This window comes from Xenopus tropicalis, chromosome 1 (assembly GCF_000004195.4).
Source record: "Xenopus tropicalis strain Nigerian chromosome 1, UCB_Xtro_10.0, whole genome shotgun sequence".
Classification (NCBI taxonomy): domain Eukaryota; kingdom Metazoa; phylum Chordata; class Amphibia; order Anura; family Pipidae; genus Xenopus; species Xenopus tropicalis.
The window spans coordinates 139,535,783-139,548,184 of NC_030677.2; the positions used below are offsets into that span (position 1 = coordinate 139,535,783).

At 39.4% G+C, this 12,402-nt stretch overlaps 1 protein-coding gene across 1 annotated transcript; it reads right to left on the reverse strand.

Annotated features, from left to right (window-relative positions):
- Positions 1-361: 361 nt before the first annotated feature.
- On the reverse strand, positions 362-12,148 carry cebpe (CCAAT enhancer binding protein epsilon). Its single transcript, XM_031891101.1, has 3 exons — positions 11,747-12,148; positions 5,490-6,051; positions 362-1,717 (listed from the first exon to the last, which is right to left on the reverse strand). The coding sequence occupies exons 2-3, from the start codon at positions 5,934-5,936 to the stop codon at positions 1,403-1,405; spliced, it is 762 nt and encodes a 253-aa protein (XP_031746961.1). The 5' UTR covers positions 5,937-6,051; positions 11,747-12,148; the 3' UTR covers positions 362-1,402.
- Between the last annotated feature and the right edge of the window lie 254 nt (positions 12,149-12,402).

Consider the following 12,402-nt stretch of genomic DNA (forward strand, 5'->3'; position numbering starts at 1 on the left):
AGGATGGGGAGAAATAGCGAGGAGAGAAAATTTAAATGAGAGAGAGAGTAGAAAATGGCAAAGGGCAAATGGGGACATATAAAGTGAATTATTACCATACACCAAGCAGAGCACAGGGCATGGAGTTGCACCAGGTCTTGTAACCCAGAGGCAGATCAAATACTGTAGTCAGTAAGCAAGAGGATATATTGAGATGAGATGGGGAGAGTTGAGAGAACTGCGCACTCTGTACTAAGATATGGCTGTTTCACTTCTTGTTGTGACTGTTCCTGCATCTTCTGTGGATATGTCTAGACATATATCATATGCACTCCAAAAAGGGAATCAATAGCCCAGGTATAGGCACAGTTATAAGCACACATAAAATTATCACTTTTTAATGTTCTATGCTATACAGTTTTTATTTATACACAGATACACATTCATTTATTAATGATCCCCAAAAAGCTGCCCTTTATCAACCCAAGTAAAAGAACACAGCTAAACAAAAAGGTGAAATGCAACTATGTATATTAATGCATCTGAGCATTTGGACATTTCTGTACACATTGTGTATTAGTCATTATTGCTTTAATGGAACCCCTAAGCATACAGTATATTTTATTCTCACAAACATCACAAAAAAACAAATAAAAAATTGCCAAAACTTGTCATATTCTCCTTTTTAATAAATTGGAAATGCTGTGGTAAAATTTAATTTTTGGGGGCAATACTCCAAATTTTAACTTTTTGCCCTTTAGTAGATATGCCCTATTATCTCAAGAGAGGTAGTGATTTTGAGCTGTTAATACAATATCCCCTATGTAAAAAAAAAAAAGCGCTAATTTTGCCCAGGTGCTGTAACCCTTAGCATCCAATATGATACTTGCTTTTAGACAGGTGATCAATAAATGCTACTTGCTCATTGATGCTATAGGTCATTAGACCTGCACCCAGAACCATTGCATTGGCCCAGGTACATGTAAATGTACACACAGTGGAGTTTAATGCGAAACTGCAAACGTGGCCTGTGGATAAACACATGTGACATCAAGTTGGGCCCCTGAAGCAGTATTTGCAGGTGGGAAAAGTGAAATACAGTGGGTATAATGGGCAAAATGGCAACAGCAGGGAAAATTGGACTGTAACATTTTATATTTAGTTTTGCCAAATCTGGGACCCTTCAATGGTTGTTAAAGTACAAATCCCAGCACCCAAAGTGCTGTCAGTGGATACTTGAAGTTGTAAATGAACAACAGATGACGGGTCATGGGTCGGACGGTAAAACCTATAAATAAAAAGGCTCTACAAAGCCACTGTAAGGATATCTATACTATCACAAATTATTTAAAACAGATGAACAAGCCTTCAGTGACATATTCTGGGGTCCACTGAGGACTAAGTGCACTCTCACTTGGAGCCATCAGCTACACCCCCCTGAGCCTTTGCTCAAAGCTGCTGCCTCAGGAATCTGTCTAAAGACACCCCTCAAAGCATCCAGTTCCTGGGTCAACTGCTGGATACGGTTTCGCAGTTTCTCATTTTCTGCCATGTATTCTAGGGCACGTTGCTGAGTCTCCAGGTTCCGACGTTTGGCTTTGTCTCGGCTCTTGCGCACAGCGATATTATTTCTCTCCCGGCGTAGGCGATATTCCAGACTGTCTTTACTCAAACACTTCTTACCCTTTAATGCGTTATCTTTTAAAGGTGGGCCAGATAACATCCCTGAGATAGACCCCTGGAGATTAAAACAAATTTACATGAGACATTTACATGACATTTGACAAACTTTATGCATAGTTTTATGCGTTAAAAAGTGTTCGATAATTAAGTACTGATTCATCAAAGTCATTTTGCATGCGTTAATACTTATATCGCATGCGCAAAAATCCTGATTATCGCAAAGCGTTATTTCCATCGCATTGAGGTAATTATCGAATAGAAATAATACTAACGCATAATTCACAAACATATTTGAAGCGTTAAAAGCATAAAATGTGGCGATAATTACAGTGAAACTTAGCGCCTCCCAGGAGTAGGCGTTACTAAACAAAATTGCAGCTGGTTATTGTCTGTGGTGACAAGATGGAGTTTGCAGTTTTCAAGTATGTGAGCGTCCTAGAGTGATGCATCCTCCAGTTTTCAGGGAAATGGTCATTTTCAGAACAGTAGTTTTCAGAAAGTAACTACTACGTGTGTAATAGTGTGCGCTAAAATCGTGTGCTACGAAACAACACATAAATATATTGCATGGTTTAAAATAACGCTTAAAAATATGTCATCACCAGATAAATAATGTCAATAACATCACTTAATTCTGACAAGTGTCCTTTTAGTGAATCGATCATTAATTCTCAAAATATAAGAAGTGATAATATTTTTAACGCATGCTATAAATATCACTCGTTTTTTCAAACTTTTGTGAACGGCCCCTTACTGTCTACCCTTTGAGCGAGTGGTATTTTCCTCTCATATATGGCATTTGCTCTGCTAGTGGAATTCTCCAGGTAAAGAAATATCTGATACCACCAGTTCAGTACTAACCCAGTTAGGAACCATGAAAAACAAAAAGCTTATTACATCTATTTTTTGGTTGGCTGTTTTCCATGCTTCACATACTGTCAAATTAACATTTGGGCAATAAGAACTTTTTTTTTTTTTTTTTAGATGCCCCATCTCTTAATATTTTTCTATTAAGTAAGAGCTTAACTGATCCAAGAAGAATCAGAGCAGCCCTGGCTTTAAGTGCTACTGTGCATGCCCAGTTTTTTCCTCACTCAGTTGCATTGCATTAATTGTACTGACCACCAATGTGATTAATACTATATAAATAATTGAAAAAGAGTAAAAGGCAGAGCTCAGTCCATTCATTGGCTTCTATACCCTAGATTTACAGTGCTGTCCAATTTCTCTAGCATACATAGTGGAGGGCAGCTAATGGAAGCCAGTTTTGACCACTCCCCTTTTGTAAACCACACCCACCTCAAACCACACCCATGTTTTTACAAGAGCTTTTAAGACCATGCCCACATTACTGGTGGTAGCGCAGCAAAACCCCAAATGGTTGGTGCTCACTGGGGGGATATCAACCATCATTCATATGTGAAAGAATTATAGTATGTCATATTAAGACACAACCCTTAAGTTTATATGGCTCCTCCTCCACTGTGGATAGCACAGCAACCCCCAGCTCATACTTACACACCTTAGGGACCATTTAATGGCTATATCCAACTGCTAACAAACTCCCAGAACAAACCCCTACCAGTCTCACCTCTCACAAACAGCATAGGGCAGGCAGAGTACAGCACACACAGGCAGCATAGGGCAGGCAGAGTATGGCACACACAGGCAGCATAGGGCAGAAAGAGTATGGCACACACAGGCAGCATAGGGCAGAAAGGGTATAGCACACACAGGCAGCATAGGGCTGTGAACAGTACAGGAGATTACATGTTTAAACAATACAGGGGCCTACATCCTGAATCTGAGGTGTGAACAATGAGGGGGGGGCAGTTAATTTCAGTACTGATACCATTTAAAGTTTACACAAAGGTAAGCCATCAAAGCAGCCAGACAGGTGGGGGGCCACAAAGAGGATGGTTTGACAGCACTGCCCTAGAATGTATATGTAGCCTTGTTTTGTGTATCATGGGAGCTTGCACAGCAGCACTTGAAGCCAGAATCTTACTGGATAATTGATGCAGAATTCAGCAGAAGCTTAATGGTGAAGACACACAGAGCTACTAGAAGCAGTTACTTGTCGTGGCTACTAAAGTAGACAATGCTGATCATTTACTGATAATAGTCTCTATGTGTGTTTTAGCAGAGGCAATTCTCAGTATTGTCTATGGCAGGGTATCTTCTGGCATTTTGTAGCAGTTAAAAAGTAGCTGCTACAAGGAGCCCCATGTGTCTTCACCCTAATACAGGAGGGAGACTGATCACCCCTCTTTCATCAGGACAACAATGAAATGATGAAATGGAGATAAGTGCTTACTTAATAGGCGTATTTAAACAGGAGCAGTTTCTTTTACTGATTTCAATTTTTTTATTTCAACATTAGTTAAAGCATGGGAAGCAGTTGAGTAAAGGTAAACATACCCTCTAATGACCTATATTGCATCAGATATAAAAGCGCACATTACAGTTCATGGGCAAAGCCAAACCAGTTGGCTCCAAGATTATGCAAGTGAATGCCAAATACTTTGAAAACCCTGTGTGCCAGTGCATTAAGTGTGCAATAAAATATGGCATCAACTAAGCCCCATAAGCAATGTTTGTGTCCTACCTTTTTTTAACTATAAATCAGGTTTTTCTTTTTTTTTTCTGAATTATTTTTTAAAAAATAATGAAAGAGCATATAGATGATGTAGTACTTCAGCAAATTATTGGCCAGTGCCATCACCAATGAACTGGTATGTCTTGCCATAGTAATTTGCATTTGCATGGACTTTTAAGTGAATGCTGATATGTACAGTATATGCTCATAAGGCTACTGCCACATGGAGGTGATTTTTGGCCTATGTATAAATGCAGGACGAGCATCAACTGATCTGCTGGCTTCTGTGTCTACACTCACAGGTATTGTATTAGCCTAGGTGCAGACACGGAGTGGATTTACATTTGAAAATGCATAATGTGTTTATGTAACATTTATCTGGCAGTAGCCTTAAGACAATGCTTGTTCTGTCAGTAGGGAGGGCAAATTCTCATGGACATCATCTAGTTCCTTGAATGCAAAAGAAGAGAAAAGAAAACAATACTGCTACTTTGTGGATAGTCTGTGGGAGACATTAAATGTCCTTTGACTTTTAGACTTTAATATTACAAGACAATTTTCCTTACTAGTTTACCTCTCTCTTACCTGAAATGTAAAATGCTCTATGTTTTTGGGTTAGCAACAACCAGTAATGAGAAATACATATATTTTACAGCATGGCTTTTGTTATTCTTGTTTGTACTTTACTTTACTAACTCTTGTTCTCTTCCATTCATGTTAAATCCTGTGATTCAAAGCCTTGCTGGTTGTCAGTGGGACTATTACAAGTAGAGTTTAAATTAGAAACTAGAGAAACAGAACATGCAATAATTAAAAAAAAAAAAAAAAAAAAAGAATGTACAATTTACAGTTCTATTAGAAGAGTGAAAACAAATCTTTGCTTTGTGATAAATAAAAAAAACTGCAGTTCCAAAAATAAAACATAATAATTGCTGAGGTAGTTTTCTATAAAAATGGCCTTAATGGATGCACATTGCCACATGTAAAGAGGAACTGGAACTAACCACATTTGTTCTTTTATGCTCTTAAAATACACAACACTTTTATTATTATTAGCCTCCTGTGAGTATATCCAAGTTATTTTTGGATCAAAATAGCCTAAAGCAATGTCTGGATGAAGGGTAACAATCACATTTGAAAAGAGACAAAGTAGTAAGAGAGCCAGGGGGTGGCACTTTGAAATTTGAACTAAATGGTAGATGATTAACAGAGTGCTTAACTTTCTTACCTTGAGTACTCGCAGGGCGGGATGTACTCCCTCCAGAGGAGAGGGCAGGTGCATTGCTGTCTGTGCGCATTGTGCTGCCTGATACTGCAGAGTGTTACACACACCCCTGTGGGTTCCACGGGTCTCTTCCTTTACAATAACCCCCCCAGATTCATACCCCCCCATTCTGCGTTCTGAAGTATTGCTTGGGGCATACCCATACAGGGCAGCAGAGGGCAGTCCTTCTGGAGGGATATAAGGATATGTGCCTTTAAGTCGTTCCTGTTTGAGAGGAAACAGATCAGACAGCATTTCTTCTCCTGTCTCAATGTAAGATGACAAATCCACAGATGTCTCAGGGTCGCAAAGATTGCCCCCCATGAGTTCTGACTGGGGCCCACTTAAACGGGCTGTATATCCTGAAACTTGACCCCTCTTTTCATACTCATAATAACTGCTGTGGGACATTCTAGATTTTCTTACACGTCTCCTGAGCACTTCACTTAGATGTTCTCTCAGCACTCGACTTTAGATTTGCTTTCTTCCTCAATGCAAGATTCACATTGAATCCAAGAATAAATAGCTGAAAAAAATAAAATTAAGTTACATTACCTACTGGAAGAATTCAGGATGAGCAATTACTACTTTGTCAATATGTGTATGTTGGTCATTGGGTGTTAAGATATTATTAACAGATTTTCAAAAGTACACATCCCCATGGCACAACACTTGGTTATACTCCTGTACTGTATTGGTTACACTGTCTACACAATGTATTACAGAGGAACACATTCCAATGATAGTCCAAATTTTGTATTTTTTTTGTTGGTCCTCTGCTTATGGGAACTTTCTGATCAATTATTAGACCCATTTATATATATTTCTATATAAAATTTATCAGTGAAGGCAAAACACATACATTTGAAGAAGATTGCATCTAAAATGCGTGTTTTTTGTTTGTTGTTGGTTCATATTAAATGCACTTATGCCATTGTTTACATTTTTAAGTGCCAGCAAAATGTGGTCACACTCAGGTTCATTTCTGGTCCAGGTCTAAACAGTCAGACATTATACAGGTTTGCCAAACACACAGATGGCCCAGCTGCACAAGCTAAGGATTCTGTGATTCTTTGTCAAAGAACACTGTTACAAAGGTATGTTTTATTGACTTGCCCTTAGCAAAATGATGAGGCTAGACTGAAGAATTTGATGCATACAACCATTGTCCTTTTCCAATTAAAATTAATGGTGCATAGTTCTGTGCACTGGATCTCTCAATAAAGACTGCTAAATTTGTACAGTAAATATATAGTAGTACAAGTATAGGATCAGTTATTCAGAAACCCATTATCCAGAAAGCTCCAATTTATGGAAAGGGCATCTACCATAGACTCCCTTATAGGCAAATCTTTACACCTTCACATATCATGCTCCTTTACTAAGTTTACTGTTTCCTTATCTATACATATTCATATGATTAACCTTTATCAAATTTTAAAAAAATAATTTCCTTTTTCTCTGTAAAAATAAAACAATACCTCGGACTTGATCCCAATTAAGAAATAATTAATGCGTATTGAAGGCAAAACTATCACCAGGTTTAAGGTATGGTGATCCAAAATACAGAAAGATCCCTTATCTTAAAATCACAGGTCCGGAGCATTCTGGATAATACGTCCCATACATGTATATATGTATATATACTTATATATAAAAAAAGTCCTCACGACAGCACCTCACTCCAAAATGCTAATAAATAGCCGCACTTGTGCACGGAATACAAAATACAAAATAAAAGACAGCCAGCACCAAGGGTCTTATAGTTCAAAACAATCTCAAGTGTATTGCATGTATAACTGATGTTTCGGTCCCTTTTGGGACCTTTTTCAAGGTGTATATACTTATATAATGTGTATATAGCAAAGTGAGAATAGAGCTACAGCAATCTACTTGGTACAGTGAGGACTAACTAGGAAATTTGGGGGAAAAGTTAAAGCTAGTTAAAAAGTACTAGATTTGGTTGTCAGACTCCTAGGAATGGCATATCATGCATGAAGACTCAACCTGCCACCCAACAGTGGGTGGCAATACACAGATCAATTGACTGCTGAGTTGGCAGCTTATTGGTTAGTGTAGGGCAGTGCTGTCCAACTTCTACGGTGCCGAGGGCCGGAATTTCTCTAGCATACATGGTGGAGGGCCGCTAATGGAAGCCAGTTTTGACCACTCCCCTTTTTGAAACCACACCCACTTCAAACCACACCTATTTTATCACAATGGTCGTAGCACAGCAAAATCCCAAATGCTTGGTCCTTACTGTGGGCATATCAACCATCATTCATATGTGAAAGAATTATGTCATATTAAGATATACCCTTAAATTCCATATGCCTCCCCCTCCCCTGTGGATAGCAGAGCAACCCCCAGAACATAATTACACACCTTAGGGACCATTTACTGGCTATTTCCAACTGCTAACAAACTCCCACAACAAACCCCTGCCAGGTTCACCTCCCACAAGCAGCATAGGGCAAGCAGAGTATGGCACACACAGGCAGCACTCTGCCTGTCCTATGCTGTCTGTGTGTGCCATACTCTGCCTGTCCTACCCTGCCTGTGTGTGCCATACTCTGCCTGCCCTACCCTGCCTATGTGTGCCATACTCTGCCTGCCCTACCCTGCCTGTGTGTGCCATACTCTGCCTGCCCTACCCTGACTGTGTGTGCCATACTCTGCCTGCCCTACCCTTCCTGTGTGTGCCATACCCTCCCTGACCTATGCTGCCTGTGTGTGCCATACTCTGCCTGCCCTACCCTTCCTGTGTGTGCCATACCCTCCCTGACCTATTCTGCCTGTGTGTACCACTCTACCTGCCCTATGCTGGCTGTATGTGCCATACTCTGCCTACAGTACCTATGTCTGAGGTGTGAAGAAGTGAACAATGGGAGTGATTCCAGTCTGAGCCTGAGGTGTGAACACTGCAGGGGGTGAACAATGCAGGTATTAAAAGGTGTGAAAAACACAGGGGATTACATTTTTAAACAATACAGAGGGATTACAGCCTGAATCTGAGGTGAGAACCATGCAGGGGGCCAGCTAATCTCAGTACTGATACCATTTAATGCTTACTCAAAGGTAAGCCATCAAAGCAGCCAGACAGGTGGGGGGCCACACAGACGGCCCGCGGGCCGCCAGTTAGACAGCACTGGTGTAGGGGATCATATTGACAGCTTCCCCAATTGCTATCTTATTGGGCCTCAGTCACATATAGACCTGAAAGGCTGGACAATTCTCTCTGCTGAGAAAGGCATTGGGCAATGGATGCAGCATAGCATGATCAGAACAGCACACGTGGGCCTACAATTCAGGTTGCAATACTGGTCAAAGATTTGCACATTTTAGTAACCTATACAAATTATTGGATTTGCCCATGTATGTAGGTTAACTGTTAAGTATGCTGTTAAACCTTAGCTGACTAGCCTTAGGGGACTAATTAAACATTTTTGTGCCTTCACAAAATAATTTATCTGGCCCGGGCCCTGATTAAGCTTTAGGGAAGATGGTACATAGCCCACTCAAAACAATGTGACTGCTGACTGGATAGGGTCCCCACCTGTGCCCTCTCCATGCAACATACAGGAAAATAAAGAGGTGTTTAAATGAAAAATACAATATACCTTTATATGAAAAACCACATTCCACAGTTTATGTATATGAAAAATATATTAGATTGTAAGGTTCACTTGGGCTGGGGCAGTTAACACAAATTATTGAACATTCTCTGTAAAATTCTATGTAATATGTTGGATATATATATATATATAGATAAAGGACAAAAACTGGTACAGAGTCATACCGGAGAAATTTTAATATCTTAGAAAATGTGGTCATTTTCAGGATGTTGGCAAAAACTAATTCATTTGGCCTTGTCATTTCCTAGGTATCTTGTCTCTGCAGATGAAAACCTTCTGATAGGGAAGTCAAGAGTTCAAAGGAAAATGACTTCCCCAGTCAAACAGAAATCTTTACACCTTCACATATCATGCTCCTTTACTATGTTTACTGTTTCCTTATCTATACATATTCATATGATTAGCCTTTATTATCAATTTATTAGCACTTGAATTTTCCATTTATCTGCCTAATTCTCTAGTACATATCTCCTTGACTTTTGCTGTTTATTTGATGGCAGATAAATGATCATACAGACAACATTAATGTTGCAAACAGAAGATTTTTCCCTGCAGGAAAACATGTGGTTTTATCTTTGGAAAAGCAAGAACTATGGAAAAAAGCTGATTCAAATACAGCAAATTATTTTCCATAATTTGGAGCTGACCAATCAGGCGTGAATTTTAGCATTAAAACTCCTGTCTCCTTCTCCATTTAGCTCTGGAACAGAAAAATGGGAGGAAAGAGACAGGGAACCTACAAGCTGCACCCACATCCAGAAAAATTACAGTTTTGGTTTGGGTTATGACAGAATTAGGAGCTGGTGTGGGGTTCTCTGGCATGATGATTTGGGAAGCATTCCAAAGACCAGGATGCAGGATAAGGGGGTTCTGTACCTGCAGTCATTGTGAGTTGGGTTTATAGGTATGAATACAATAGTCTGGTGCAATTCCGCTTGAATGACCACATGGTGTTTGTCCTTGCCACAAAAATCACCTCTGTGAACCCTAATTTCTCAGTTGCTAAGAGCTATAGAATATTTAATATGCTGTAGATAGTTGCACTGATTCTTTGGGAAAAGTCATTTGTATCCCTAAACCAATAATTACTACCAAAAGTACTGGAAAAGAAGATATCCAATGTATCTTTGTTTTTGGTTTGGTTCATCAGGTCAGATTTTGTTGGTTATCAGAATCACACATAAAAATTAAATGAACAAAAATTGGACAAGGCTAAAATATCCCGTAGTTTTTGACCCAGTCCTAGCAAGCAAAGCTGATGTTAGTAAATACACATGTCCTATATGTATGTATTTTATGTTTGACAAGTGGAAGAGTAGGAAAAAATAAGTCTCCTTTTTTTGCTTAGCTGGTCAGTTTTTTTCAACAATATTACATGTATATTTGAACAGGCGGTATAGCCCCTTGTTCATTCAAGCTACTCCATGTTTGGTCCTTGCAAGACAGATAATTAGATTAACGGTTCACAGCCCCTTCCCTTCACCCCTTTGTTGTGAATTTTTTTTTTACAGCAGGGGTCCCCAAACTTTCTTACTTGTGAGTCAGATGTAAAAAGACTTGGAGAGCAACACAAGCATCATAAAAGTTCATGGAGGTGCCAAGCAAGGGCTAAGATTGGCTATTAGGCAGCCTCTATGCACACTGTCAGCTTACAGGAGGCTTTATTTGGTAGTAAATCTTGTTTTTTTTCAACCAAAACTTGCCTCCAAATCAGGAATTCAAAAATAACTACCTGGTTTGGGGGCACTGAGAGCAACATCCAAGGGGTTGGTGAGGAATATGGTGCCCCCGAGCCACTGGTTGGGGATCACTGTTTTACAGATTAGCAGGTTTCCCTTATGCACGAAGATCAAGTGTGCACTAGTATTCTAATTATTACGAGGACCAAACATGGAGTAGCTTTAATTTTCTTTTTAGTCTTGTTTAGCTCAATAACTAATATAAATCATAGATTTTTTTGTGATTTGAATACTAAACAAAAAGTACAAGCCCTATTCATTGAAGTCATGTTGGATAGGCAGTATCATTGCTCCTTTCAATCCAGTACACACCAGTTATTGCTATAGCTGAACTCATACCTTGGATTTATATTGCGACTAGAGAGTTTAGAAATTAATATTACATTTGTGGAATCTGGACTGTTAACATCAGAACTGATAGAGATCAATTATCAGCTTTATTCAACAGGTGAGAGAAATAATGCCTTGATATATTCCTTTTTTTTTTTTGTGAAAAACAAAATCCATGCTATCAAAGACAAGCTTACATACTGTATATGATCATGTATCTAAATAAAATGAACCAAACCTTTGAATCTATGGCAGATTCAAATGTTTATGGTATGCTAGATAGGATGAATAATGGCCATGGTGGTCCAGCAGTGGAAGAGAGGAAATAACATTCTGCACAAAGGTGCGGCCAATATGCTTAGTTTGTCAGCGTTTTAAACAAAATTACATACTCTACTGAGGCATAAACAAAATGTTTATGGCGTTTATGCCTAAAGACATATACCATGTATTTATAAACAGACATGTTTCAAAAATGGCCCTTAGATAGCGAATAAAACAATTTAGAGGGTATTACCTTCCTCAAGTGATGCTTCCCCACTTGCACACTCTTTTTCTCGGCTAAACTTCTGCAGCGAAGGGGAGAGGTCTATCACACCTTGTGGCTTGTTCCTGGGGGGTCACAATTATACACCTGTCGATCATGCCACTCTGAGCTCAAAATGTACAAGGAGGGGGGGGTCACCCTCTGTGTCACTGTATGTCCCCTCCCTGTGGCTCACAGATTCAGCTCCCCCTCCACCTCTGATGTGCTCTTCAGGAAGACAACAGATTTCCCAATTGGGCTGGTGCAATCTGAACAGTGCTATCAGTTTATCAGCTCCCACCACCCGGCCCCCAGTGTACCCAGTAACGGTTCACACATATGGTGACTATAAGCAATTTATACATATTAACCCGTTCCTTTGCAGAACGAAGGGTAACAGTATTAGGTACCGCTACTTATACTTGCTCTCTTACACACGATTAATACGTTTATTTCCAGTAACAAACACAATTATGCAAGTGCACATTTCAAACTTACTTTTTACCACTTCTCTTCTATCTCAGTCCATGCAAGAAGCTTATAACTTTTGCCTATACAAACAAAAAGAAAAAACTGCAATAGCACCATTTAGGTCCCCAGAATAGGAAGAACCACCAACAACCACTGAATATAGAAGGCCATGAAAT